The sequence below is a fragment of the Rhinopithecus roxellana genome, chromosome 19, assembly GCF_007565055.1.
Source record: "Rhinopithecus roxellana isolate Shanxi Qingling chromosome 19, ASM756505v1, whole genome shotgun sequence".
In the NCBI taxonomy this organism is placed as follows: Eukaryota; Metazoa; Chordata; class Mammalia; order Primates; family Cercopithecidae; genus Rhinopithecus; species Rhinopithecus roxellana.
In genome coordinates, this window is record NC_044567.1 from 8,621,692 (window position 1) to 8,647,892 (window position 26,201).

Below are 26,201 nucleotides of genomic sequence, written 5' to 3' on the forward strand. Positions count from 1 at the left end.
TTTTTCAACTGGAGTCTTGGCAGATCTTTCCTTATGTTCAGTTGTGCCAGTTGGTGAATAATGTTACGTGAGTTTCTGCTCCTAGAGGTCCTACTTTTAGGATTTCTGGAACAGGAAAACTGAGATACTCTTATGAACTGCAGGTGTTCTGGGTTCCAGCAGGAAGGGTCCACCCTGGGGGTGTGGGCATATGCTAATTGACCATTGTCAGTCATCTTCTTTGACCTGATGTGTGTGTTATGGGCTCTGGTCAAGGACTGCTTTCCTGTCCAGATTCCATGTGATTATCTCACTGTCTTGTACCACGTTCCAGACACATTTAGTGCAGCGAGTTGTGGTTGTCCTGATGTCACCATGGAAACTTAACTGCTACAGAGGGAGACTGGAACAAGGCCCTAATGGTCTTGGAAACCACAAAATGTGTCCCCAAGAAGGGGCTAGGGCTGTGGATTTCCACATGATTATTATTTTTTTTTTGAGACAGAGTCTCACTCTGTCACTCAGGCTGGAGTGCAGTGGAGTGATGGATCTTGGCTCACAGCATCCTCCACCTTCTGGGTTCAAGTGATTCTCCTGCCTCAGCCTCCCCGGTAGTTGGGATTACAGGCACATGCCACCATGCCTGGCTAATTTTTGTATTTTTAGTGGAGACACGGTTTCACCATATTGGCCAGGCTATTCTCAAACTCCTGATCTCAGGTGATCCGCCCACCTTGGTGTGTTCCTTTGTTCATTCAATTTGTCCAGAGCATTCTTGGGTGTATATTTACCTCCCTCCCAAATTTTGCAGAGGAGAGAACTGAGGCTTAGCATGTGTTTCCTTGCAGATTGTAGACTTCTCCAAAAAGGAAGGGGTGCTCATGTCAGCCAGGGCTCCAACAGGCAAAGCTGGCCTATTGGCACACACTGTGGAGCACAGAGGCACCGCTCCCCTGGGGCTTCCTGAGCACCCATGGACTGCAAAATCTATTAATGTATTTTTGTTCCTTGATGTCTTCAACAGGTATGAGGTGGTATCTCATTGTAGTTTTGATTTGCGTTTCCCTGATGATTAGTGATGTTGAAGACATCAAGACCCAGATCAGACCAAGTCCTAGATGAAGACATCAAAAAACAAAAATACATCAATAGATTTTGCAGCCCATGGGTGCTCAGGAAGTCCAGGGGCTCTTTGGTACTTTAAAAACTGCCACGGCCTTTTTTTTTTTTTTGAGAGGTACTAATCTAGCTAGTCTTTTTATTACTCCCACATATTGTGAGGGCAAAGTGACTATATTTTCTTTTTATAGTTTGGGAAATCTAGTGAGTATGCAGAAAGGGGCATTTAGGACTGGCCCAGAAAGTCAGAGGCAGGAGCCAGTTTGCCCCATTTTGAGTCCTGTTTGGCCAAGGTGAAAGTCTGCCTATGCCCAGGGACCCTAGGGGTGAGAGACTGAGTTTTTCTTTGTTCTCACTGGACTAAAGAACTGAATGAGAGGCACAGTTGGGGGAATGAAGAGTGCAAAGTTCAGGGGAGGTCGTCTTGTGCAAACCATTTGTCGATAAGGACTCAGTCCTAGGGAGGGGAGTTGACTTGCCCAGTGTCAGAGAGGATGCTGTGATGGGGTGGGGCCTAGAAACCCAGTTGCCTGCTTTCCTTCCTCACTTGTGCTTTTCCTTGTCTTCCTCAACACATCGCAGGCATTTATCTATGTGCAGTCTGCTGGGTATCTATTGCTTTTTTTTTTTTTTTGCTGTCACTCTGGTGTCCTTGTTGTGATTGATGCTACTACCACCCTGTAAAGGAAGGCATGATATGATTCAGATAAACTTTTAATAGGCAGGTCATACAAATACTCTACTATTGGTACCATTATATAGAACAGTCATTGCAGGTACTGTGCAAGCTGCTTTAAGTAGCTACAAAGTGTTTAAGCCTCGTAACTCATACAGGCAATTATTAACCTCCCCAGTGTACCGATAGAGAAGTAAAGCAACTTGCCTAGGGTCACACAGCAGGCAAAAGGCAGAGTAAAGTTGATTTGCCATCCATATTCTTCAGCTGTTATACTACATCGCTGCCTGCCATTGCAGGATAAGGAAGATTCTACCTCAGAAGCAGCAGCAAGCCACATAAATAAAGATTGCCGCCTGCTCACCCTAAACCTTTGTGAATATTTGGTTCTCTGGAAAAATAAGATTGCTCAGAAATAGGCCTAGATGTCATCATAGCTAAGGCTGCTGTGTGTCTGACATTGACGCAAAAAGTAAAAGATAAAATCCAGTTACGTATATTATTTTGAATATGAAATAACTGAGTGTTTTGAAATTTTCCTTGTCAGTCCATCTAGTCACTAGGCTAAAGTTTTTCATATGCTTGGGAATGTTCTCATTTGCACAGACTCTCCTTGCCTGAGCTTTCCCCCTTGCAGGAGAGTGTGACAGAAAGGAGAGATGAAAGTTATTTTTAATTTGGCCACCAAACAAACATCCAAGTATTCTCTTCCAGCAGCTAAGCCTATATGTTTTCTCAACAGGGTATTAATTACCTGGCTCTGGGAATGGCCAGATAGGCTGTTCTGGCTGCCCTGTCAGTCCCGTATGCAATTGCTCCTGCACCCAGCAGGACTCAGAGACTTCAGCAGGGAGCATCCTCTTTCTCAATAAAGTCAGACATAGGTACTGGGTAACTTGTTAAACACATTTATTGATTTCTTGACAGTAACCAAACACAGTGAGTGACCATTATAAACAAGAAAAGAAAGGCATTCGTTTGTACTTTGTGAGATCTGGCTGCACCTGGAGAGAAAAGATACCCCTTTCCCAGGAACTTACAAGGCAAAGTGCATTCCTTCACGGGAGCATCACAGGGGGGCATGGCAGTTTTGAAACGCAAGAAATCTGTTGCCTGCTATCTCAGGCTGAAGCTCACCTCATGTGAATGATCGAGCCATGGAGTGGAATTAAAGTTATACTTGCTTAGCAAATGCATTCCTGATTGCCACAAACTCAGTAAAACTGGCTGCAAATGAACAAAACATGTAGATGAAGGAACAAGTGAAATCAAAGAATGCAGTTGCATGGAGCCAGGGCTTAGCCTGTAAGGAAGGAGAATAGACCAAAGCCAGAAAAATGAAATTAACTTGTTAAACACATTTATTGAGCTGGTAACAATAACCAAACACAATGTATGACCTTTGGAAAACAAGAAACAGCAAATGGGTCATTTCTGATCTTGGCAAATCCTACTACAGATATGTGACAAAGAGGGAAATAATTCCATTTCTTTATAGTCTGTGGTGATATATATACAATGTGTAGCTCTTCAATGTCTGTCCTTTTTTTTTCTTTTTAAATTGTTGAGTAAACAGAAGAATCATAATCTAGAAATAAGTGTCCTTGGTCAACTTTGTCCTGCTCACCTGCTACCAGCACCCTCAAAGGATCCTAGGACACTATCTGAAATTACTTGATGCAAAGTCCGTTTGATGCCATCAGAGCTGTATTTTCTCTCTCTTTTGGAAGAATTTTGTATGTACAAAGGCTGAAAAGTCTCATTGGGTAGATTTATTAGTTCAGGAAAACGGTATCAAAATTGAAATCAGGTTAACTGGTTATTTTCTTCTAAGACCTTATGAATGAGACTTTTGTTTCTGAAACTTGACTTCCCATGATGGAGGTTGTAAGAGAGTCTGTGGAGGTATGTTTGCATGTGTGTGTATGTATGTGCAAGTGCTTGTGTGTGTGTTTGTGAGTGTGTGAGAGATGTATTCCTCTGCCATGGTTTTGCAGACACTTTTCATGAAGAAAGGGCCAATCCCAAGAATGAATGAGGCTTAGGGGAAGGAAGGAGAGAGAAGCAAGAAGGGGGACATTCTAGGTTATGTCAATTCACAGTTGTAGCATTTCACTGAGGTGGGATTCTTCTTGGCTTTGTTCCCTACTTGAGGAGCCATTCATTTACTGCAGAGAGAGAGAAAGAAAAAAAAATCACACATACAACATAAAATGAGGCATACTCAATTAATTTGCACAGTTTTAGGGAATTCCTCCAGAGGCGACGGGACTGTTTTGTAAATACCTGCTTACTTATATGCATTCCAACTACCCCCTTCCAATTCTCCATGACCTTCTAGGCCTATACTGACCAATATACTATAAATTTAAATTAATTAAAATTAAAAAATTAGTTGCATCATTGTACTGGTCACCCATCCAATGTTCAATAGCCACATATGGCTAGTAGCTGCTGTATTGGACAATGTAGGATAGTAATCAACCTATCATGAAAACATTCCCATTACCACAGAAAGTTCTAGTGGATGACACTGCTTTAGACCAGGGATGGAAAAACAGTCCACACATCTAATCCAGCACAATACCTGTTTTTATAAATAAAGTTTTATTGGAACACAGCCATACCCATTTTTTACATATTATCAATGGCTGATTTCATACTACAATGTCAGAGTGCCACAGAGATTTTATGGCTTCAAAACTTAACATATTTACTCTGTCCTTTATAGAAAAAGTGTGTAGACTCCTGTTGTAGACCATATGCTCTGTGTGGCTAGGGGTCCTATCTGTCACCCATCACCCAACTAACTGACACATACTAGGAACACAATACAGGGGTGTTGACTAAGGAGAAGCAGCAATGAATGAGTTAGGTATTTACTTTTCTGGTAGTTATGGCTGGAAGGGAGTGGAAAATAATGTAGTTTGGGCATGCAAATGTATCTAAGAGAGAAAAAAGAAGGGAATATGGGGGAAGTAGGAAGAAGGAAGTGGAGGATCAAGGAGTAGTGGTGGAGGCTGCTTCTAAAAGCTGTCTGGTAATAACCACAGCCCTCCTATTTGGGGAGCATGTTACTGCTACAAAAGGCTTCCCCATCCAGGCTCTTGTTTGCTTCCTTTAACAAGCTGTGAAGTAGATGGCATAGGAACTGTCATGAAGAAGCCAGGTCTAGGGGGTCAACAATGTGGCTGGGTTTGTACAGCTTGTTAGAACCAGGCCCAGGACTTAGATGTCCTGATTTCCAGTCCAGCGCCCTCCAAGACCCCATCTTGCCTCTTTCTACACTGAATGTTTACCACAATGATTAACAGATGTTTAGTAGTGTGCAGAAGGGAAGAGAGAGAGGGCTGGGTGTGGATCACAGAGTTACAGGAGGCAGATGTCACCTTAAATGTCCCCTTTAGTAGGAATAATAACCATTTCTAGGTACATAGCACTGGGCAAAGATACACTCGCAAATTATCCCATTGGATCCTGATGGCCTGCCCTTTAGAGTATTTGTTAACCTTCTAGGGAAAAGGGGGTCTTTCTTGCATATACTTAAAAGCTCTAATGCTTTTTGCTGTCCTGTTCTAACAGATAACCTTGGGAGCATCAGCCTTTCTGGGCTCTTCTATAAAATGGCAATAAAAAGAAGCTGTCTTGCCTGATCTACAGGGGTTTTAAAGGTTTGATGTATGTATTTAAAGGTTATATATATATATCTCTCTCACATAGATCAAACCTCTACACCTTGCCATCTACCTATCATCTATCCATCCACCCACCCACTTACCTACCTACCCACCTACCTAGATGCATTCATACAGATATCTATATCACATATATCAAAACTTAAGACCTTCACCACCATGCACATGGAGCGTGATGGGTTATTGTCATTTATAATCATCATTCCTATGATGGAAGATAATGCCAGGCCTTTAAGAACAGGTCTAAGCAGAGAGACTGAGCTCTGGCCTAGATCCTCCATTCTCTGAGCCACCACACCCACCTCTATACTGAAGCTTCTGGGCTCGGTTGTTTGGACAGTCCTTCCCCTGTAAACTGAAGTTGATATTGGTGCGGATGCAGCGGTTGTTGAGTGGCTGGACAGGCCTGAAGTTGTCACTCATGCTCAGAAAGATCTGAGATGGCTGGTTCTGGCTGAGCAGGCGCAAGGAATGCATCTGAGGAGAGAGAAGTAGCTGTGAGATCCAACCATCCTCTTAAATGCACTAGGGAAGAAATAAGACCACAGAGACTGGCCAAGCTAGATGGTGTCAGCTGTATGAGGAAAGGGCTGTATAAGCCCCACACAGTCCCTTTTTTCCATGGGTTCAGTTGAGTTGAAGGCCCACTATGCCTCCGTGCATGAAGCCAGCCTTGCTTCTAGCTTACTAGCCTATGTATGCCTCTGAACAAGTCACTTGCGCTCTGTCACCCTCAAATGCAGCATCCATAAAAGGAGGAAATCTGGTAGGTTTCTTCAGGGTATTCTTTGATACTCTTTGGTTCAATAACTCCATGACTCCCACATGGTATTACCTGGATCATAGTGATTGGTCCATGGGTCAGAGCTAAACTAAGCTGGACCAGTTTGGTTTCTTTTCTGTGAGACTGTGAGGGCCAGATGGCTGGACTGTTTGCAGCCGTGTTCTGCCACAGGACTGTGAGGTCAAAGAAGACGGTCTCTAGCAGGAGAGAAGAATGAAGTGAATGTGTGGTGAGAAGAGGACAGCAGAGAGAAAGCACTTCTGGGGTTCCCATTTCAGTGAATTTCTGATGTCAATTTCTGATTTTGAATTCTCTAAGATGCCCCTGTAGCTCTCAAATAAATGCTTTTTCTAAGCTTAAGCCGGGAGTTGCTGTTGCCTGTCACCTAGTGAGTCCCCATCAATACGGATAGGATAAGGAACTTCAAATTGTTCAAATGGTTGTCGGGTGGGAATGCATATCCCATCAAGGAGATTGGCTTCTCCTTTCTTTGCTCATCTCTCCTTTAATTTGTTATAGACTCCCACAGTCGTAGAATGTCAGAGCTGGAGCAAACTCATGTAATTTATCCCCCTCTCAATAAAGAAGAGGAGTGTTCATTTCATAGAGGTGGGGGACAGGCCGAAGAGCACAATAAGCCGTGTAGCCAAGCTCACACAGGAGGACCCATCTGCCTTCCGTCGAGTTCTGAGGAGTACTAACTCTGCGAGATGATCCAAAAAAACCCCACATTCAAATATGGGTGCGAAACGCTACATACCATACCACTTCCTCTTGAAGACTGACACATATATTAGCATTTAAGAAGGACCCCAGAAGTTCTTCAACAATGGAATCTATTTAACTTTTTAAAACCCGACTTTTTCAAATGCATGATGACGTCTTCCATTTTGCTGGCTTGCTTTCTGAACACGGTAGTTGTAGAATACGCTCTGGGAACTAATGGCTGTCTTTTCCCACTGCGACAGGTGAGATGCTTCTATAATTAGCTCAGGTTAAGCCTTTTGGATGCTGGCTCTTTAAACCCAGGCATATGGGTTGAATCGTGTACCCCTGAAATTCATAAGCTAAAGGTACTGGTAACCCCCAGTAGCTCAGAATGTGATCTTATTTGGAAATAGTCGTTGCAGATGGAATTAGCTAAGACAAGCTTATTGGGGGTAGGCTTTAATGCAATACAGAAGGTGGTTTTATAAAAATGGGAAATTTGGACACAGAGCCTCAGACACAGGGAAAACACCTTATAAAGATGGAGGTAGAGGCTGGGTATGGTGGCTCACGCCTGTAATGCCAGCACTTTGGGAGGCCGAGGCAGATGGATTACCTGAGGTCAGAAGTTCAAGACCAGCCTGGTCAACATGGTGAAAACCCATCTCTACTAAAAGTACAAAAATTAGCCGGGCATGGTGACATGTGCCTGTAATCCCAGCTACTCAGGAGGCTGAGGCATGAGAATAACTTGAACCCAGGAGGCGGATGTTGCAGTGAGCCAAGATCGCGCCACTGCACTCCAGCCTGGGTGACAAGAGTGAGACTCCATCTCAAAAAAGAAAGAAAGAAAGATGTAGGTAGAGCTTGGGGTGCTGCTTTTAAATGCCAAAGCACGCCAAAGATTGTCAGCAAACCACTAGAAGCTAGGGGAGAGGCATGGAACAGATTCTTCCTCACATCCCACTGAAGGAAGCAATGCTGTTGACACCTTGATCTTGAACCTCTAGTCTCCAGAACTGTGAGGCGATAAGTTTGTGTTGGTTTAAACTACACAGTTTGTGGGACTTTGTTATAGTGGTCCTAGTAAACCATTAGAATAGACATTCCACAATTCAGTGATTTTTTTTTTTTTTTTTTTTACATCATTCTTTTCCTTTAGCTAAAGGGCCAGAGAGAAACTCACCTGCATCCTGGTTATATAGACAGGTTTGTTCATTATGATCCAACTTGCTGTCTCATAGCAGGGTGGGATAGTCATTGACCCATCGTAAGTGATGAAACTAGAGGTCTCTGGATATAGTTCCTCTATATTAAGCCCCTGTAGTAAATATGCATCATCTAGAGAAGGAAAGAAGACTTAAAAATTAGATTTCTTGAGAAAGGGATGATATTGCTGACATATAGACATACATACATATACATATATACACACATACACATGTATACATATATACACACATATACACAGATACATATACACATATACATATATACACATACACATATATATACACACATACACACACACACACACATATATATATCAGGGGCCAACATAATAAGTTAATATTGGATATCAGCATTTGTCTCTGACTGGCTCTTAGATCCCTAATATGTGTCAGGCACTAAGCCAGGTATAAGTGAGTAGGAAATAATTAAGTGATTGCAGCAGGCATCATAGAGACACTGACCTCAATCTGCACTGGGCCCAGAGAGAGGCTGTGAGTTTTGTCTGGGACCGGGGTGCGGGGGACTGAGGAAGGAATGAATCGAGGAGTTGACTTGAACTGCATCTTTAACAGCAGAAGGTCATCAATGTGTAGCTGGCAGTGGGGTAGGGTGTCAAGGCCACTGTAGACAGAGCAATGCTAGAAAAAGACCCATGGAAAGAGTGGTGTGTACTTGGGGACGGATGGAGTGTGAGCTGCAGGGGGATGTGGAGATGCAAGGGGAGGGAGGGCTGCTGTGAGAAATGTGGCTGGTGGGGTCAGCACAGGCCACAGCAGAAGGTCTTTCCAGCGCTACTGGGAGTTTGGGCTTCATCCGGAGGCAATGTGGAACCACTGAAGGGTTTGAAGCCAGGGAGTAGCATGATCAGATCTGCACTTAATGAGGCTTGCTCTAATGGTGGTTTGGCCTGAAGATTAACATATTGAATAAGAGAAGGAAGCATTCGGCACATTTTTGTTAAAGGTCAATGTGATTTGTTTAACCAACCTTGCACGAGGAACACATTGGGTACTCTAGCATGCTGTTATTATTGCATTTTATTTTATTCGGGGAGGGGAGGAGTGAAGGAGGAAATAGAGAGGCATTCCAGGAGTAAAGAAAAGGAACATGTTTTGTTTCTTTGAAACTAGAACCAGCCTTTGTGCTGCACCTATATTTGTGGAAAATATTGGAGGCCGAGGTGTGGTGTAGGCTAGGAGCAAGAGGCAAAGGTTATGCTCAGGGATTTCTCTCACATAGCAAGTTTCCAAAACACCATAGTGATGATACCCCAGACTCCATCCACTGAGGTCCTGCCAGGAGATCCCTCTTTGTCCACTCCCTCTCCAAGATGCAACAGTCATCAGAGGACATAGGCAGCTTCTGCTCTCCTGACATTTTCATTCCCCACTGTGTTCTTTCTGCAAATCTTGTTAATACGTATACTCTACCTTTTGCCCTTTCTGTATCCTCACACAGCAGAACTTGGAAAGACCCAGAGTGGAGAGAGTGAGTTTTAGACTCACATCTCAGTTGGAGCGCTGACTTTGCTGCTCACTGTCCGTGTGTCCTTGGACCCACAGGTAATCATCTGAGCCTCAGTTTCCACATTGGTAATATGCAGATGTTTGGAGTACTTGGCTCATGGGGTTGTTTGAGGAATAAACAGGATCATGCTTCTCAAGCACCTAGCACAAGGTGCGGTCCAGGTTTGTCATGTCCTCCTGCCCTGCCCTGGAGTGTCCTTGCCCTGCTTCCCTGGGATAACTACTGTTCCTCTCCTCAAGGACTCCCTGGCTTCCCCAGCTGGGCCAGTGCCCACCTCTTTCACTGTATTTACTGAATTAGCTTGCCAATCATTATTTACCTGTTTGACTGTCCCTACTAAGCTGTGCGCCTTCAGGGGAAGGGTTTGCATCTTTTATCTCCGAGCCCCCAAATGCCAGCATGAGTCCACCACATACTGGGTGTATAGTAAACACTGCTTGAATGAACAAATGAAATCGTTTCTGCTCAGAGGCTCTGCTTGCCGGCAGTGCTGGGCAAAAGCAAGGGAGGAAGAGATGACATCATCTGTCGGATGAAGGGAAGCATCTCTGAGGTTCCAGTCAGCGTCCTCAGCTTAAATACATGCTGCCTACCATCCCCGCCCCCATGTGTCACACCCTAAGACATTAGGGTGAGATTGCCTGCCCTGTTTCCATCTCCCTATGGTATTACCATGTTTCCATACCAAAGACTCCTGTACCTTCATATTTACATTGCTGAGTCGGTGTGCATTTAACATGTCATGTTTGTTTTCATGACTCATCATGCTGTCTCAGAGGCTGCCATTGAATCAGTGTCTGTCTTTTAAGTATTGGGATTTGAAAGACACTGGCTAAAGTTTTTGCATCTTCTTTTCTCTCTATTGAAGATTGCTTGGTATGTTTGATAGGACAGAAGCAGAAGGACCCAAGAAAAGAACATGAATAAAACAGAAGTTTTCGGCCCTAATGTCAAGGCATGCTGGGGTGTTTTCCAGGGCTAACTAGGCCAGGAACTAGTTTTTAGTCACATACTATCTTGTCCATGCAGCAGCCAGCAGAAAACCATTGTTGGTTCTTGTCAGCATTATCGTCTGGGCATTATAGACAGAAAGAAGACTGAGAACCAATATACCAGAAGCACGATTCTTCTCTCTAAACTTCCATGGCTCTGTTCATGAGTAAGGATGGAAAAGATCTAGAGGAGGTCAGAGTTGTTTGTGAACAAAGATGGAAATCTGGGGTGAAGCTCAGAGGCCGGTGGGAGTGATCATGCATGCCTCTGCTTGCTTTAAGGATGTTTATTGGTAGAAGTGAGGACAGATGTTCAAATCAAGTTTCATGAATAGTTTTACAGAGAGGTTTCTCTACCTATCCCCTCTTTCTGTCTCTCTCTCTTTCCTCCCTCTCTCATATCTCTATCAGCTATTTACCTGTCATATGAGAGAATAGCTTATAAAGGGCAAATCCTAGATGTCAAGTCAAGAGTCCTAATTCAAGTCTGAGTTCTAATGGTAGCTTTGCCAGCAACTCATTCTTCCTTTATGGAAAAGAATGTAACCTCTTACTTGAGGGTACCAGACAGTCCTGGAAAATTCCATCTTCAAGTATTAGGATCCAAAAACATCTTTCAACATAAATAAGCTTGTTAGCCAAATTTATCTTAGGCAGGTCAAATTTCTTGTATGACAGTGTTGTAATTTTGTATGTGTTGGCTGTATCTTTACAGTAAAGTAAGACCCCTTGGATCTTGGATAATCAATAAGTGTAGAATATATGTGTGTAGTTTATCACCCAATTTTATTATTTCAAATGACTGCAGAAGTTCACAGTTGAACCTTTGGTTTTTTGACATGTTCTTGATGAACCTGTGATTTATCTTATACTGAGTTCTTAGTCATGGTTACAACTCCCAAGCTGACTTTTTCTTTTTGTAGGAGACGTACACTGTGATAAAATGCCTAGGACCACATGGGGTGGGTAGGGGAAAACTTTCCCTCAGTCTGAGCTTTTTTTTTTTTAGTCTGCATTTAACAGGCAGCCTCTGTTAAATGCATCGTGCTTACTCATGTGGACCACTGATGAGATTTAATATTGCCCAGCTTCCTGCTTATGAAGTTCCCATTCGAAGAGAACTATTCCAATGAGAACAAGGCACGGCAGTTTCAGAGATCAATATTGGACTTGCTCCTGATCAATATGGAACTATTTGGCAATTTTCTCATATAGAATGACATTTCCCCTTGTATTCTGAGGCAAATTCAACTGAAATGAAAAAAGGCAATTACTAAAGAATGAAGTAATATGATATTTTGTTTTACACAAACAATAAATGAAAAAAGGGGCCTCTGAGAATTGGATTCATGGAGGTGAGCTGCTCCTGTTCTGTTCCTTGCTGACGTGAGTAACTACTTAGATTGCAACATGGAAAGTGGTGTGCTGCGTTTCGCATTCTGTGAGAACATTTCCAAAGCCGTTGCTTTGAAATGAGAGTACCAGTTCAATCAAGCATAGAGAAAGGCACCAGGAGCAGTATGCTTAAACTCCCTGGTGGTGGTTCATCACATTGAACACTGCGCCCCTCTGAGGAGCGGCGCATAAAACACCTCCCAAAGAACTGAGAAGTATAAGGCAGTTCCAAGTTGGTCTGTCCTGGCCTACACATTCATCTTATAGCTGAATAGAATATCTGGGGGTTGGGGGAGGTAAAGCAGTTATAAACAGGTAAGACTGAAAAAAATGCTTTAAGGGGCTTGTGCCACGTGTCAAAACGCTGTCTTTGAAAGCTCTCCTCCAGATGCCTTCAGTGGTGTGGTTTTATTTCCTTAGAGGAAATGCTTTAAGACAATAGCCGTATCTCTCTTTTTTTTTTTTTTTTATTTGAGATGGAGTCTCACTCTGTTGCCCAGGCTGGAGTGCAGTGGCGTGATCTTGGTTCACTGTAACCTCCGCCTCCCAGGTTCCAGTGATTGTCCTGCCTCAGCCTCCCAAGTAGCTGGGATTATAGGTGCCTGCCACCATGCCCAGCTAATATTTGTATTTTTGGTAGAGACAGGGTTTCACCATGGTGGCCACGCTGGTCTCGAACTCCTGACTTCAGGTGATCTGCCCATCTCTGCCTCCCAAAATGCTGGGATGGGATTATAAACGTGAGTCACCACGCCCGGCCACCATACCTTTTTAAATTTGAAATTTGTGATCCTTTGGATTCTCATTGGACTAAAGCTCACCACTGTATTTATTACCCATGAAATGAATGGGGCTTGTGACATTGAAGGAGAATGAAGCTACCAAAATAATACTGTCCTAGGATGTTGGAAGAAAGTGTTTTACATGCAGTGTTCTAATAACTATTCCCTCTTACCCACTTAAGAAGCCTCTTTACACTCCACTGGTCGCTAGTTTAGCCACTTGAAAATAGCATAAAATCTCTTTTTAAAAAATAATGCTGGCTTAATGAAATCGGGTAGATAATAAAATAAGAATACTACCTTTTATTTAATTGGGATTCTGTTAATTAATGCCAATTAATTAACACAAGAAAAATGAGGGATATTAGCATTATTCCAATACACTACATTAAAAAATTAAAATACCTCAAGTAAATTATCAGTATCTCCTCCAGAAAATCCATTCAGAAAATCTATTTTTCAATGTCATGATTTCAGTCTTAACCTCCAATCTGTTGAAGGGGAATTTGACTTTAATAAAATGGATTTTCTTTAGAAGACTTTCTAAATTCAGCCCAAATTTAGTTCAGGCTGGTTTTTTTCATTGTCAGTCCCAGTTAGAGTGTTTTATAAGTTTCACTCAGACACATGAAATCTAAGCTTGCAAGGAAAGTAGTAGAATCTCATTAAATCATTACCATCCACTGCATGGATTCAAGCACAGGAGTGGTGTTTCATTTAAAGTAAGTAAATTCTGTTGACTCTGTGTCCTGTATTGCATTTACCTTCAACATAATTTTTATTTGGCATCATAGCAACCTGCCTCCTGCCCTGAAGGAAGCTGGATTTGACAGTCACGTACCTTAGGACAACTTAGAAATACACGTTCATTGTACACCTAGTTTATACCGCTCATTGTTCAGGCATTTGACTCATTACCTTGTTTGATTCTCACGCCAAGCATCTCAACATCAGCATTAATATCCTCCTCTTACAGATGGGGGAGGTGTTTAGAGGGTTGCTTGAGGTCAGGCAACAAAAGGAAGTGATAGAGCCAGGATAGGAGCCCAGATCTCTCTTCACTAGAACACACTGCCTCCTATGGGTGTGGTGCCTTTACCAGCATAACATTTAGCTTCCAAAATCCCTAATCCTCTTGGCGAGATTCTCCCTCTTTACTCCTTGTATGAATTTCCTGGCATTGATTTTTTTTTTTTTTTTAACTGGCTCAAAAGAATGATTTTGCACAGTTCCCCTTTTTTTCCTGGTCATTCATTCTGTGCCCAATCCTACAAACTGGGCAAATGGACTGTGTCTCTTCCAGCTGCCATGTTGTGATTTCACCCCACTGCCTCCATGCCTGCAGCAGCTCCCTGCACCACCTCAGCGAGCCGATGAGGCAGCCACGCGGGAGCCTCTTCCAGGGTGGGATTTTAAAGATATCTTTAGAAGTGATTTTCAATCCTAAGTCATGGAGATTTGAGTTGCTCTTTCAAAAGTGAGGACATGTCCCGCCTCTCTTCTCTATTTATTCTTACTCCCAGGATTTCACCAACGTTTAAACGCCATCTGGATGCCAACGTCTTCCACATTTATATCTCCAGTTCTCCCTCCTGAAATCTAGACTCATATATCCAACTGCCTACTCCACACCTCTTCTTGGGTACCTTATAAACATCTCAAGCTGAACATGTTCAAAACTTCTGATTTCCTCTCCACCCACGAATATGCTTCATCCAGTCTCCCCATCTCAGTGGATGAAAATGTCTTCCTTGCAGTTGCTCAGGCTAAAAGCCTTACAGTCATCCCTCACTCCCCTCTTTCTCCCACATAAAACATCAGACATATTATCAGATATATCAGTATACTTCTTGGCTTTTTTTTTTCTTTTTTTTTTTTTTTTGAGACAGAGTCTTGCTTTGTTGCCCAGGCTGGAGTGCAATGGTGCGATCTCAGCTCACTGCAACCTCTGCCTCCCAGGTTCAAGTGATTCTCCTGTCTCAGCCTCCCAAGTAGCTGGAATTATAGGCGCGTGCCACTACGCCCAGCTACTTTTTGTATTTTTAGTAGAGGTGGGGTCTCACCATCTCTACTGACCTGACCTGACCTGATGGGGTCAGGCTGGTCTCGAACTCCTGACCTCGTGATCCACCTGCCTCGGCCTCCCAAAGTGCTTGGATTACAGGTGTGAGCCACTGCGCCTGGTCTCTTGGCTTTTTCTTTAAAATACACCCAATTATTTCTCACCATCTCCCTGCCAATCCCCATCAGCCTGGTCATGGTGAGTGCCATCGTCTCATCATTTGGGTTGCTGCAATCCTCTTCTATTGTTGACTCTACCCCTTGTAATCTATTCTCAACCAAGCATTGAGGCGATCCTTTTGTCAGCAGATTATGTCACTCTGCTTAAATTCCTAGATTGGCTTTTTGTTACAATGACCTTCAAAGGGCAGATTTGCAGAAGACCAACCCCCTCTAGAATTAATCTCTGTGCCTTCTCTGGTGACTATATCAATAATGGCAATGTCACTGTGTCCCTCTGAATGACTGATTTCCACTGAAGGTACCATGTTCAGGGCCAGGCAGGAGTTGGAGAGAGCTTAGGTCAGGATGGACTTGAACTGCCAAAGTTCCCATCAATTCTGTGGTTAGTATATGTCCCTTTCAAGTGGAGGCACATGCAAACAGCAAAAAGATGCTTCTTCAAACTGAACCAAAGTTGGAATTAAGAGAAACATGCTGATAAGTTTCATGGAATATGAAAGTATCTTCATTGCAATTAGTTTTAAGACCCTGGACCTAAGCTTTCCTTCCTCCTTAGGGAGAAAGCATGATAGGAAGGAAAAGCAGAGGAAACAGTACCCAGGAAGACCCGTATTTGGATTCTTGCTCTTCCACCATGAAATAATAGAGTATTTTTCAGGAGATGTTCACTTCTTCCTCATCTTCATCTCCTTGGGAGGATTTTCATGTTGAGCTTGGCCATATGGCTTGCTTTGGCTTGTGGAAGTGGACAGAGTGAATGTGTGAGTTTTATGACTAGGCCTTAAGTCACATCACTTATTTCTTCCCTCTACCATGAGAACTGCTTGCCCTGGATATCATCTCGATCCCAGAAAAATGAGAGCCACGTGGAGCTGAGCTGCTTCAGCTCACTTGCAGACCTGTAGCTGGAAGCAGAGCCACCCCTACCAACCCACAGAGGCAGCAATAAGAAATCAATGCTTATCATTTGAATGCTTGTTTATTACACAGAAGTTGCTGCCTGATACAGCCATTAAATGTGTGTCATTGGTCAAATGACTTCACCTCTTGAAGCCTTGATTTTTCCCATCTGTAAACTGGGGATGGCAATCATACCACTCTGAAGGACTTCATTAGCACTAGGTAAGGGGCCTGCATGTAAAGCATAGACCTTGGTGTGTGGAAAGTGCTCAGTAAGCATCATCTCCATAATCCTGTGGCTCAGCACCTTGCAGAGTGGTTACTGCATCTAAATGAGCAGAGCAAATTGAAGCTATGCTGGTGTGAAGTTCTGGGTAGCAGCAGTAGAAAGGGCAGGGGTGGAGGTTAGGTGTCCCTCAGTAGCACAGTAGAAATGGTGGGGTGGGGGGATGATTTCTGTCTCTCGCACACTTAGGAGGACAGAAGCAGGATACCCTGATGGGGCCGCCTGAGTTGTCTTCATCATAACCTGAATTTATGGGCCAGTGCTGGCCTAACCTGCTGCCTGTTTGGAGAGCCTCGGGAGAGACTTCCAGTCTTGTGTTTCCCACCCACTGGCTGTGTTCTAGTGAATGACTCTTGTTCCAGACTCCCCTGCCTGCCACTGGGCCAACTTTCTGGCTGCCGTAGGGACAAAAGAGAGCTGTGGTTTTCTGCTGTGCAAATCAATCCCTTTCTGCCACAGTGTCCTGGGCAAAGCAGTGTTGAGGTCATTCCCATGAATCGGCCATCATTATCCCTGCATTGCTGCTCCCTTCAGGTATGTGACAAAGGTCACAACAGAGGACACCTCCATTACTCCCTGCTGGATTATAGGAGCTCAAAATTCCTGTTATTAGGGGGCCTAAATCAACTACCGTTCCCCATGCAGGCCAGGATCTCTCTATCTTGCTTTGGCTCCCTTTCTTTTCCCTGGGCCCTGAGAGGTATAGAGTATGGGGATCAGAAGCAGGGGTGCTCCTGCTGTCTTCTATTTGTATTTCTAGGAATGTGTCTTCAGAGGTGGTAAGGGTGTTTAAATGTCTGCCTGCCTTCTGCATAAACACCTTAACATGGCTCAAGATCTGGCTCCAGAACATCTTTCTTGCCACTCCCTCTGCCCCATCACAGCTCCTGAAAGAGGCCATTCACCCTTCTATTCACCCAGGCCATCACCAGTGCTTATTGGGTGTGCCTCGTCTTAGGCACTGAGACGAAGAGTTGATGAAGACAGAGTTCCTCCCTCGGAACTCTTTGCTGGCCTTCAGTACCCTCCAGGTTTTGTGCATGTGGCTCTCCACACTTGGAATGCTTTTCCTTCCCTCCCTCCCTTTCTTGCTTTCCTTCCTTCCATCCATCTTTCCCTTCTTCCCTGCCTCCCCTTCCACTCCCTCCCCACTCTTGCTCCTCCCTTGGTGGCCCAAGTCACATCATTTAATATTAATCAGACCAGTGCTGGGGGCGGGGTGGTAGGGTGGGGAGGAAAGTCCCTCTAATGATTTACTCTGCAACTGGCAATCTGTTAGACTGTGTGTTGGGGCTTAATGTGTGATTTCATGCATTTTCACGGTCTCTAAATTGCAAATCCAAGATTATTTGAAAACATTTTATTTAATTTTCATGCTTTTTTAATCAAAAAAGTTAAAAGAATAATAATCTTTTATGGGCAGTTATAAATGTGCTATTTACACACAAGACAGAAATATCTCCCTTAGCTGAGCAATCTAAGTGTGTGCTTAGAGAGGACTCCGTAAGAATACTAATGAGAAAAGGCAGAATATGCTTGGAGACAACTTAATTCATTCTTCTGGGAAATATCTAGGTGGAGTGGGATTCTCCAGGTTCATTCCTCGGCCCTACCAGCCTCCCAGCCTCTGCAGATGGGAGGGACTTGGCGGTGAGCACCTGGTAGTTGTAGGGCTGCTGTCTGGGCCATCTTTCCATCCCTGGAGCCTCGCTTGGTGTCTGTCATGTGGAAGGCATGCAGGAAATGTGTGTCGGATAAGTGAGTAAACGGCTGAGTGAAGGATTCTCCACATTCTCCTTTGGCAGTCCAAGATGAGATCTGTACACACTCTTTTTTTTATTTTTTATTTTTCACATTGCCACTGGAGATAGAAGCAGCAGACACAGCTGAGCTCCTGGCTTGGTGAAGGGCACACCAAGGGGATGTGGGGTGCTGGGATGTTTGCCAACTGTTTTTCACTTTTGTGAGAATCATTATTTACCTATTGCTTGATTCAGAATCCCAGACCTAGAAGGACTTTAGAAACTTGAAGTTCAACTTTTTTACTTTACAAGATGAATGACAGTCAAAGGGAGGAAACTCCTTGATAAAGGACAAAGCCAAGACTTGAATCCCAGTATCCTGCTCACTCCTAATTAGGTAGAGACAATCTTTTTTCCCTCATATTATTTCTTTCATCTATGGGTGTGTGCTATCTCACCCAACTTTTCCCAAATCCTGCACCTTCTGGGATTGCTGGGGATGACAGCAGTATCTTTTTCCTTCCTCCTTCAACTTTGCACTGTTCTCTCTTCTGTGTAAGGCGTTGGGGGATAAAACACTCTGGAAACCCAAGGAAACTGGACAAAGTCCTCTACATCCATGGGCCACACATGTGGATAAAGAGAGATGCCATCCTGTCTCTGCCTGGAAAGGAGACTCAGCCACACACAGAACTGGTCTAGCTGAGGACTTCTGTAAGTGTTGTGATCGGATCCATAGTACCTGATGAGTGCTTTCTCAATCCCATAATTGGCAAAGCCTCAACTGTGGCCAGCTGACATGGTGGAGTGTATCAGCCAGCAGAGTCCCCTGGCTCATTACCAATCTGTGGGATAAAGATGACCACCATAATCATCATCATTATCGCCTTAGGCATGGATGACAAAGGCACCCTAGGGACTTCTGCTTGAAATGAGCCACTTCTTAGCGAAACCCTACTCTCCAGAGTGACTTTCTACAGAATTGCAGGATCATGAAACTGAAAAGGGCCCATAGAGATCATCAGTTCTGGCTTCCTGCCTTCAGGCAGGTCTAACCTTTATAGAATAGTTGCTGTAGAGGAAATTGAACCAAACTTACTTTTATATGTTATTCTTGTGATAGTATCTCTGTTGAGCATTCGATTAAGAAATGGATTTGATGAATCAGAAACCTGGAGGAGAAAAGAAAATATTAATGACTGGGCATCACTCTTGCAGGACAAACATCTCCCCGTGGCATTCACTTATTCATTCCTAGTTACTGAGTACCTACCATGAGCCAAACACAATGACAGCTGGAAATTCAGAGAGCAAAGCCAGAGTCCCTACTCTCAAGGACAGCCCAGTCTAGAGAGGAAGACAGGTAAGTGAACAAACCACTCTCATATAGTGTGGAGAGTGCCATGATTGAGTCATTGGTGTAATGATGTTGGAGGAAGACCAGCCACCACCTGAGAATTTAAGTCATGAGTCTGGGAGGGTGGGTAGAAGTTAACAAAGTGTTCTGGTGGTAGAGTGTGAAAAGGGATGAAAGGCAAGGAAAAGCATTTCATACAGAGAATCTGTACATACATGGACACGGGGAAGTGAGAACTAGGCATGCTCATGCAAGGACTTCAGTGTACTTGGAGCTGAGAGTGTGGGGAAGGAGAGGAGGTGATCCTAGAAAGATTGGCAGGGGCCAGATCATGTCAGGCTTTTAATCAAGGTAGGGACTGGCATGTTAGGAAGGGGAAATTCATCTAGGTAGAGAGTGAGACATAAAGAGTACCCAGAATAGAGGTATAAGGAAATGGGAAAAAAAACTGAAAAGTAGTATAGGATCTTGGTATATCACTGCTCATTATTGCATGAATTGAGTACGTCATAAGCCATGTAATTCAATCCATCCATCCATCCATCCAACAAATATTTGCAGAGGGTCTATCATGGGCCAAACATTGTACAGATGTTCAGGGATCCATTTCCATTTTATGCCTATGCCCTTATAGCTTCAAATTCCTCCTTTGGGAGAAGAAACCAGGTTTTCAGGGGCTTCAGTAGGGAACCATCATTGATGAGACTGTGAGGTGGCCCTACATGAGAAAAGGGTTTTCTTAACATTTGTTTACTCAGCCTTTTCTGGGGTACCATTGTTCATCCTAGTCATTTCTCTCCTACCTTGCTTAGCTCTGCTCTGTAATTTATGCCTCAGCGGCTAATCGGATGTTGTGACACATCAACATTTTAAATCTGATTTATCTGAGGGTTGGAAAAATTGCAGCAGATGATTATTATTATTAGATAAGCAACAGGTAATTTTAGCTTGGAGAAAGCACAGACTGTTTATTTTCCCTCCATCTGTCTCTCTTTTTGCAGTTTCCTGGCTGTGTTGTGGTGAGACACACACCAAAGGGAGCTTGGTGAGTGACAATGCCCAATGGAGGTAGAAGTCCACCCCTAAATAGAAAAAGTCCCAAATTAAATACTGTTGCTCCCCTCAGTGCTATATTCAACATCTACTTTGACATCCTCTTCAGTCATTTAAAAGATAGCTTGAAGCCTGCTCCTGGTGCTGATGCACCCCATGAAAGAAAGATGGCTAGGAATATATTGTCATGGCAGGTAAGGGATCTGTTATGTACCTTGCTCCCTGGGTGCCTTGAGCTCCTGGTACCTGGTGAGTCTGGGCAGCCCTTATGTTGGGACCAGACTGTTTTGAGCTGATTAAAAATAATTGAAACATTTCCAAAGTGCACACAGATGATTTGTGGGCTCTAGTGTGTTGGCTGCGTGGGTGAGAGGATAAAATATGTACTTGGTATAAGTGAGCTTAAGTGGGAAGTTAATGGTGTGTGATTGAGCAGCAATTACAGCCAAATCTCAGTTCCCCGTGGTCACAGCAAAGGTGGGGGATTTGTGGAGGACACAGATAAATAAAACAGATAAGCAAGTATCTCCTTTTAGACAGTAACTCCAACTTTTTTTTATGGCACAGCTTTTAGCCAGGGTGATAACTCTAGGGCTAAACTACCAGGATGTGGGGCTTGTCATATCCCATTCCTGCCCACCCTGCTGGGAAGGGAAGGGCAGAGAGTTCAGAAGGAGGGGAGGACAACTACAAGAAGCTGTGAACCCTTAGGGACCAAGAGCTTTGTTCGTCTTACTTCTGGGTACCAGTGCCTAGCAGAGGGCTGGCCTGTAGTACCCCACGCTCCGTCAGAGTTTTGAGATGAGTGAATGGTCAGCCACAGTGTAAATAACTCATGGTGGAGTTGATTGTCTGGGAGTTGATTTTCTGGGAGTTGATTATATGGAGGGAAGACAGAAATGTTGTGGCTTATTTTGAGATCTAGCAAGAAAGCTTTAGGTCTGCTCAGGGAAAGAACCGCTTCATCCCTAGGAGTGGAAACTGACCTGAGAAGATGCAGGAGCTAGTCATTATCCCTTCACTGGCCTCAGGGTCTACAGGCTAAGTTCCTTTCAACAACCTGTGGGCAAGCAACCAGGACCTGCTAACCCCAACTGCTAGTCATGAGCTCGGTAGGAATGAACGTTTCTGTAGGAGCTTGTGAAACACACTAGTAGTTTGCTGTTGGCTTCCCAGTGTATCCATCACTCTGTCAGCTGTCATGTGCCTGTGCTTCCGGAATGACAGTCACTGATTCAAGCTTTCAGTCACGTGAGGCAAAGTCAGGACCAAGGCCGAGACACTCTCCAAAGGGCAGGAATTGCAGGGGCAGGCAGGATTTGTGCTGGGAAAGCCATAGGGGGAGGTGAGCTCCTGGACACACATGACAATATTGTGACATATCTACAGGCTTCACAGTGAGTGCGGCCCAGGTTGAATGTACAAATTGGTTATCAATGCCATAATCAGGGCTTCATTAAGAGATACAGGAATTTGCCCTGTGCTTATGAGTAGCATGGGGTTGTGAGGAGCATGGGAAAAAGGTTTTAAAATGTCATTTTTTCCCTTCTTGCCCTCACTTGCTTTCTCCCAGCTCTGTTGGAAAGGGATAGAATGAGTAAGCCATTCTTTCATGAGTATTAAAGTCAGGGAAGACTTGGATCCTCTCCTGGCTGGGCTGTGATAAGCGACATGAACTTGGGTGAAATGCCAAAGGTTTTCTGAATGATTTTACTCATCTGTAAGATACAACACAAATGCCCAACTCTGAGTTTATTACTAAACTTTAAAATAGATGTAAAATACATATCATAGTGTCTGGCATTCAGAAATCTACTGTTTATCATTCCAGGGTTTGTGATGATGCCAGGAGATACCATTAGGATCTGTGCTGGGACCAGTTTCCTTTGAGATGTCATGTCGAGTATCATAAAGGCATAAAAGCCTAAAAATATGCTTCCCTGGCCAAATGTCCCTTCCTCTCTTTGCTAATGACAAACCAGAGGAGGTTGAGCTTAGTGGCCATGGATAGCAACATGCCATAGATGCTCCGTCGAGCCCCTGCCCACTGCATAGGTCTGCCATGATCTGACCGAGGGGAGGGTGAGGAAGTTAGGAGGGGGCATAGCATGAATGACCAGGGAGGGTGAAGTGCCTGTTGCACAGGGTAATGCTTTTGTGGGGGTGGGGAGAGGGAGTAGTGCCCCAGGTACCCATTCTTTTGAGTAATAATGATGTCGTCATGACAGCCCTGTTAAAATTCCCTGGTGGCAAATGCTGGGTTTCTATTGATGATCTTCATCAGATTCCCAGTTGTGATTGGGGCACTTTCTCTAATGATCTGGCCAAAACGTCCCCAGGGTCTAGCAGGGTGACTGCTAATGTTTGGAACTGCCACACATTGCTTTTTAAAAAATTTTTCTAATTAGAAAAGCAATTTTTTAATTAAAAAATTTGCATACCTGCTTCTCTCTACATCTGCTAAAATGTTAAAGGTATTTGTTTTTTTTTGTTTTTTTAAACAAATTAGAATGTGCTTGGTTGGAGATTTTATGTTGTCATTGTTGACTGTTAGGGAGATGTGGAGTTTCCTTAGAATGTCATAAAGTCAGTGTGGGTAATCTTATTACCAGGGATGCTTATGAAGGAATGGGAGAGTGAGACAGAAAGATGATGCTCAGAGCAATTGTGAGGAAGCTGGAAGGAGCTAGTTAGTGCAGTGCCTGGAGGGAAGAGACATCTTGCTGCTCCCTGTGTTTATAAGGGGCAGCTGAATGGTGAACAGGACTTTAATCCTGTGGGGCATTAGTGAGCCACCTGCCCTTCTAGTATTGCATCCTTCTGATTTGACTACATTAGGTGGGTCCCAAAGCCTCTTCCTGGATTCAGCCCCCTTTTTCTTTCTAGGACAGAAGCTGCTTGAATCCTCAGGCCCAGATGCTTTGAAATGGAGCTCATCATTTTTGCATCTCACTGCAGGGGACCTCATTTTTCATAAATCTCATGTATATAAAAGGCACCACCCCGTAGTTTTCTTAGGCATGGATAGCACCCCTTTTAATATTTCTAACTCCAATAGAGGCCATAAATTGGTATTCTGATTGAGGTGGGGATGGTGAGAAGAATGAAGGAATGCAAGAGACTTACTTTTATAAATATAGAAACTACCACCAATCCATTTGGACTCTTCGCAGCTTCTGTGACATTTGTATATAGCTCATGGTTATAGTGGATGAGCTGCACCTGGCAGGAGGGAAAAACAAGAATCAGAGCAATAATCCAACATTAAAAGGTAGGAGGCATAGCACTTGCCCCTACATAAGGGTAAATTGCAAAGTATATTGAGGAACAATTTGGAAGACAATCTTAATTGAAGGGATTTCAGAGGGATATGTGTGCGCGTGTGTGTAAAATGCATGCACACACACACACACACAAATACCCACACATATTTGCAAATGTTTTCTGGTAACAAGCATGCTTTTAATAAGCTCAGAGCCCATCTGGCTCTGGCTCCATCCCAGGACATTTCCCCTAAAGCACGTGTAAAGTGAATTTTCCTTGTTAGGAACGGAACTGCGCTGTAGGGGTGGACGTTGTGTCCCTGCTGCACCAACAGCTGCCACTGGCAGCCAGTAAATCTTCCTCGCAGCCTCGGGGCAAACAGGGAACTGTTAGGTCCTGAGTCAGCCATGACCTGGGATGAAACTGGCTAGCCTGCAAGATGCAGTAGTAGCTGATGGATCAGGCTTCTGATGCATCAGCCTGCTCCGGTCATCTGGTTGTGCAGGACTTTATTTCCTCCTCATTCAACAAGGATCAGTCCACCTGTTGAGCCTTTTCCCTGTTACTTATTTTTTTAAAATTTTTTAAAAAATTGTGCATAAGCATACATACATGTTCAAACAGATGTTTCAGCAATTTTAAGCTACATGATCATGTTACCTCACATCACTGGGATCAATTGTTTCCTCTGAAAAATGCGTAAGATGGTCTGTCCTTACAATTCATCTCAGGGCTGTGATTTTAAAATAGTTTTTTCTTAACAGTATGGAAGCATAATTTTTTTTTTTTTGAGTTGGAGTCTCGCTCTGTCACCCAGGCTGGACTGCAGTGGCGTGATCTCGGCTCACTTCAACCTCCGCCTCTCAGGTTCAAGTGATTCTCCTGCCTCAGCCTCCCATGTAGCTGTAGCTGGGACTACAGGTGCATGTCACCATGTCAGGCTAATTTTTTGTATTTTTTGTAGACACGGGATTTCACCGTGTTAGCCAGGGTGGTCTCGATCTCCTGACCTTGTGATCCATCTGCTTTGGCCTTCCAAAGTGCTGGGATTACAGTGTGAGCCACTGCGCCCAGCTGGAAGCATAATTTTTTAACAAATTAAAATATAGAAGTAAAAAAAGTGATGCCCCCCACCACCTCTTTCTAATTCTAGTCCACGCCATACACACAACTATTAACAGTCTAGTGTACATCCTTATGGTTACTTGTTTTGTGCTTATAAATCACACAAACACACATAGGGTATAAAAAACAATAAATTCCCTAGTCCACAGTAAGTGTTAAAAAATAGAAAGGGACGATTCATAATTATGATTCTGAACTTGATTTTTTAAAATTTAAAAGTAGTTTGTAGCGATCTTTCTAAGTCAATGCATATAGATCTCCCCAAGTCTTCCTAATAACTATAGCATTCTCAGTTGCACAAATGCCCATAACATATTTAGACATCTTCTCACTGGCTTTCGGGTTGTTTCCATTTTTTTTGTCTCTTATAAACAATGCCACAGCAAGCACATCATATATCTTTCTGTAATGGTGTTAGCATTTTCCACAGGCTGATTTGAAAATCCAATAAGGTGGTGTGCATAGAAGTGATTTGTGACTCTGAAAGTGTAGGAGAGTACTCATTATTGCCAATATCTCGTATTGCATTAAAAAAGGTGAAGTTTTAGAAGTTGACAAATGTGATGATCAAAAAAGATGCTTTTCCTTGAACTTTGAGAAAAATAAATCGTATCTAACCCAGTGGTTTGTGACCTTCACTGTGCATCCAGATCGCCTGGGTGCTTTTAAAGCCCACCTGTGCCTGTCTATGCCTTCTCACATTCTGATTTAATTGATGTGGGGTGATACTTGTGTTCATCAAAAGCTTACCAGCTAGAGGGAGGTTGGACTTGAGAACAAGTGGAACATAATCAATGAGCATTAATATCCCATCAATGCCTAATCAGATGGACAGTACCTTGAATCTGAGAATATCCTGAGCTTCCTGAGCGGTAGTGGAACTTCTCATGAAGAGAGCACATATTACTGTTGCTCTTGAAATATCCTATTTGCTTTTTGCTTTTTCACTTATGTAGTTTTGCCAATGAAGATGGATGACTCTACAGTAGCTACTCTGCCATCAGAAAAGCAACCACAGGCAGGGGTTGTTCTGCCTCTGCAGGACTTGTAATACTCCCTCCCTTGTACCCCCACACAACCAGGACTTTCTGCAGGTGGAGAAATGTTGCCAGGTGGAAGAACCAGGGACTAGGGGTTTCTCACACACTCAGCACACCTCCCTTCCAGTGCTGAGTAAGCTTCTAATGAGAACAAAACACACCCTGCCATCTGCTAAGTTCTTCCCACTGATACAGGTGACCGACAAAACCGCCAGGGAATGTGCCAGTGCTTCCAGACACGCCTTGAAGTTACAGCATGTTTTGAACACCAGAGCAGGGATGTGAAAGGCAATCCAGTGG

At 43.6% G+C, this 26,201-nt stretch overlaps 1 protein-coding gene across 4 annotated transcripts in view; it reads right to left on the minus strand.

The window, feature by feature from the left end:
• Window positions 1-2,659: 2,659 nt before the first annotated feature.
• Window positions 2,660-26,201, minus strand: part of CA10 (carbonic anhydrase 10) — a 556,725-nt gene continuing 533,183 nt past the window's right edge. For 2 of the 4 annotated variants that reach the window (XM_010372201.1, XM_010372200.1), the window contains exons 6-10: window positions 23,599-23,694; window positions 19,162-19,234; window positions 8,148-8,302; window positions 5,772-5,946; window positions 2,660-3,942 (exon numbers count right to left, since the gene is read on the minus strand). In XM_010372201.1, the coding sequence (XP_010370503.1) occupies window positions 3,920-3,942; window positions 5,772-5,946; window positions 8,148-8,302; window positions 19,162-19,234; window positions 23,599-23,694 (522 nt within the window). In that variant the 3' untranslated portion in view covers window positions 2,660-3,919. The remainder of the gene's footprint in view (window positions 3,943-5,771; window positions 5,947-8,147; window positions 8,303-19,161; window positions 19,235-23,598; window positions 23,695-26,201) is intronic. The other 2 variants (XM_010372202.2, XM_010372199.2) reach the window with 2 other exon arrangements.